Here is a 4,160-nt window from a genome sequence, read left to right on the forward strand (position 1 = left end):
GGCCCAGCTGCCGGTGGAGGTCCCGGTCCTGGAAGAGGGGACCGGGGCCGCTGGTGTGGGGGGCGGGGGAGGGGTGTCGACTTCTCAATCAGCTGCGGAGCCCGCAGTGAGTGTGTCACTGGGACCCCAGAGGAGGCGGAGATGAGGACCTGGTGGGATCGGATGATTCCAGAATAAACCGTGGCTGTGTCACACGTTGCGTTCAGCCTCATCTGGACGGACGTGGGGTTTTGTGTGTATCCAGCCGCTTGTCGCACATCCTTTGCACCAGGACACATGCCTTGGGGACGTGCCCACCGTGGTCTCTGGGCCGTGACATGGCCATTGTGGGGGGGGGAGGGCGACGCCCGGCTGGGGTTTCCCTCACTCCAGGTGCTCACAGAGCTCCTCTCTGATCACTCAGAGCGGCAGCAGGCAGCCCCGGGCAGGTGCCATGGGAGAGAGCATCGCCCTGCTGTGCCAAGGGTGCAAGTCTGATGTCCGGTCAGGCACATGCATGAAACAACCAATGAATGTATAATAAGAGTAACAACAAATCAGTGTTTCTCTCTACAAAAGCAATCAATACATTAAAAAAAGGAAAAGAAAAGAAAAAGAAAGGCAAACTCGTGAAAACCTCAATATAAGGGATTTTAAAATATGTTGTGTACCTTTCTGATTATGAAAGTAATACAGGGTATTGATTTTTAAAATTAAGTGCAGAAAAGAATGAGAAGGCCCGGCTGGTGTGGCTCAGTGGTTGAGCGTCGACCTATGAACCAGGAGGTCACCGTTTGATTCCCGGTCAGGGCACAGGCCCTGGTTTCGGGCTCCATCCCCAGTGGGGGGTGTGCAGGAGGCAGCTGATCCATGATTCTCTCTCATTACTGATGTGTCTATCTCCCTTCCTCTCTGAAATCAATAAAAATGCATTAAAAAAAAAGAATGAGAGGAACATGTCACGCCCATTGCCCCTCGGAGACCTAACACTTCTGGTAGATAGCTGTCTCTCTCCCTGTGCTTATAGTCCTAAATCCGCTTCGGAAGGAGCGGAGGGAGGAGCGCAGGGAGAGAATTACCTAACGGTCCCGGGGTGCCGGGATGGCGGTGGCGGCATCGCCAGGTGTGCACACCGGAGGCTGAGAGCAGGCGACATTGAATGGCCGCTGCAAGGTTTGGGCTCATCCCCAAAGGAGGGCCACACCCAGACCAGCGTGAAGGGCCTAAGGAAGGGCCACTCTGCTCAGGGAGGGGCGGGGCTGAGAGGTCGGAGGTCAGGGACTTGGTCTCGGTGAGAGGTTCTGAGGCCGGGACGAGGGTCAAGGTCAGGGGTCAGGAGGTGTTGAGGGGGCAGTTTGGGGAGAGGGTGGCTGGCTCCCTGTCTGAGAGGGACTTGGACTCCGGGTCCAGAGGAGGAGGAGGAGGAGGATGCTGTCTCGCGTGGCCCTGTCCAGGGCGGGTGCTCATGGGGGTCCCAGGGAGACCTTTCTGCCCCCATCCACATGGTCAGGCCTCCCTTTCTCTCTCAAGCCTCCAGGTCTGTTGCTTTTTTTTTTTAGATCCTCACTCGAGTATATATTTCCATTGATTTTTAGAGAGAGTGGGAGGGAGAGGGAGAGACAGAGAAACATTGATGTGAGAGAGACACATGGATTGGTTGCCTCATGAGCCCTGACCAGAGCCCGGGGATACTTGCAACCAGTGGTTCTCAACCTTAGCTGCACATTAGAATCACCTGGGAATCTTTTTAAAATCCTGATTTCTGAGGCCCAGAAATCAAGAACCACTGCTTGCAACCAAGGCACGTGCCCTTGACCGGAATTGATCCCGGGACCCTTCAGCCCGCAGGCCGACGCTCTGTCCACTGAGCCACACCAGCCAGGGCATGAAATCAATAAAAATATATTAAAAAAAACACAACACAAGCAAATACCTTACAAAAGGCAAACAACAACAAAACACCCCAAAATCCTCCTCCAAAGGCTCCCCCGCCCCCAGCTCTGTTCTTGTTGCTAAAGGTGGTGACGAATCTGTCCCTTCTCCCAGAGAGCGTCAAGGACGTCCTCGGAAGGAAGGTCAGGATCGGCCTCAAGAAGAAGGTCAAGTTGGAAGTGAAAGGGGACAAGGTTGAAAACAAGGTGCTGGTAAGTGCTGGCCGTCCTTCGGGAAAGCCTTTGGCAGCGGAAGCGAGTACCTGCCCCCCCTCCCCCTGGCCGCCTCGTTGCCCCCTCCCGACCGCCTCGTTGCCATGCAGCCCCGGTCCTGTTTCATGTTTGGCTCACAAGTTCCCAGGACTGGGCTGGCCTAGATTCCCTGGAGTGTTTGTGCGCGGAAAGTTCAAGTGGAAGGATTCCAGGCGGTGGAGTTCTCACAGCCGTGCCTCTTGGTGGAGTTTGAGCGTCGCTGTGTTTAGGCCCCTGAGCCTGCTCTCCTGTTCGTCAGCGTTTGATGTTCGGTGGGCCTTACGGGTCATCGCTGTGGTGGCTGATGTGTGGTCTGATTGGTGAGGATGTAGGGAGATGTTTCAACAAAAAAAAATGGCCTCGGGTCGGCTTCGTGATTGAATGAACTTTTCTCAAAGGCTGTGCCCGCGTCGTCTCATGGGCGAGGAGTGAGAACGTGGAGAAGTTGGTCCTTTGCGGTTGTTTTCTGGTGTCCTGGCGGGAGGGGCTGCTGGAGGCGGCGTCTGGGGGCTGAGATGGACCTTGGGGTTCTGTGCACGTTGCTGGGGGCTGAGGGGTGGGACTCGCTGGGCACAGCTGGTCGGGCAGCTGTCCGAGCGCAGTGGCCCCTCGGAGCGGGGAGGAGCGTTCGCTGGTACCTCAGTGGCTGAGATGGGGGTGCACCCAGATCGCAGCTGCCGCGAACGCCCTGCGTGTGTGGTTGGTGGGAGAATGTTCTGTTATCTTGTCGGGAATTCCCACTCACCTGGGGGAGCAGCGAGGTTGAGCCCCGAGAGCTCTCTTCAGCCCCCGCCTTTCCAGCCGGTTTTTGCCAACACTGTTGTGTCTGCTTCTCCATGTCATTGAAAAAGGATACGTGTATTTTTGTTGATTTTAGGGAGGAAGGGAGAGGGAGAGAGAGAGAGAAACATCCCCGGGCATGTGCCCTGACTGGGAATCAAACCGTGACCTCCTGGCTCATAGGTGGGCGCTCAACCACTGAGCCACCGGCCGGGCTGGTAGCATCGGTCCTGAGGGTCTTTAAGGGACCCTCTGCCTTCCCTGTGGACGCAGGGGCTTCTCTGATGGATGAGCTCCCTCGGGGCTCTGGGCTCTGGGCTCCGGGCAGAGGAACTGAAGTGGGAAAACCTGAGTGACTGTTGGAACACAGTGGGTTCGCGTGGACCACATGGCTAAGGCCACCCCAGCAGAAATGAGCCGTTATTCTGTTCTATTCGACTTTAATAAAAAGTTAAAGTTTCCTTAAAGCGTGTTTATTATTTCTGTCTTGATTTTGAGAGAGAGAGGCAGGGAGAGAGAGAAACCTCGATTTGTGGTTCCACTTATTGATGCTCTCGTTGGTTCCTTCTTGGATGTGCCTGACGGGGATCAAACCCACCACCGTGGGGTCTCGGCCGATGCTCCAGCCGCGGAGCTCGGCCAGGGCCTCCGGGAGTGTGTTTTACTTCATGCTGTCCAACCTCAGGGCTGTGGGACTTCGGGAGGGCTGTGCAGAAAGAGGAAATTGTGTTGCCGCCGTTTTTTGTTTGACCTGTTTGAGGTCGATCCTCATACAGCTTCCCGGTCAGCATTTCTCACGACTGTCTGACGGGGTAGGTGCTGCTACTCTGAGTGGACGCTGCTCACGGCCCGAAGAATAAACCCAAGTCCCGAGTGCAATTTACAAAGTTAAACTTTCAAAGACAAATGTAGATGGCCACTGCTCTAGCCGGCGTGGCTCAGCGGATAGAGCGTCGGCCTGCGGACTGAAGGGTCCCGGGTTTGATTCTGGTCAAGGGCACAGGCCCGGGTTGTGGGCTTGATCCCCAGTGTAGGGTGTGCAGGAGGCAGCCGATCCATGATTCTCTCTCATCATTGATGTTTCTCTCTCTCCCTCTCCTTTCCTCTCTGAAATCAATAAAGATATATTAAAAAAAAAATTTAAATGGTCACTGTAGTGAAGTTAGCACCATTTAAAGTAGTTATGATTAGTACTCCATGTCAAGCTTTTGCCGGGGT

General features: G+C 55.0%; 1 protein-coding gene across 1 annotated transcript in view; it reads left to right on the forward strand.

The window, feature by feature from the left end:
• Positions 1-4,160, forward strand: part of LOC102261942 (leucine-rich repeat-containing protein 16A) — a 97,996-nt gene that overhangs the window by 7,286 nt on the left and 86,550 nt on the right. The window contains exon 2 of the mRNA XM_014537145.1: positions 1,923-2,123. Within this exon, the coding sequence (XP_014392631.1) occupies positions 1,923-2,123 (201 nt within the window). The remainder of the gene's footprint in view (positions 1-1,922; positions 2,124-4,160) is intronic.

This window comes from Myotis brandtii, unplaced genomic scaffold (genome assembly GCF_000412655.1).
Source record: "Myotis brandtii unplaced genomic scaffold, ASM41265v1 scaffold1733, whole genome shotgun sequence".
Lineage (NCBI taxonomy): Eukaryota > Metazoa > Chordata > Mammalia > Chiroptera > Vespertilionidae > Myotis > Myotis brandtii.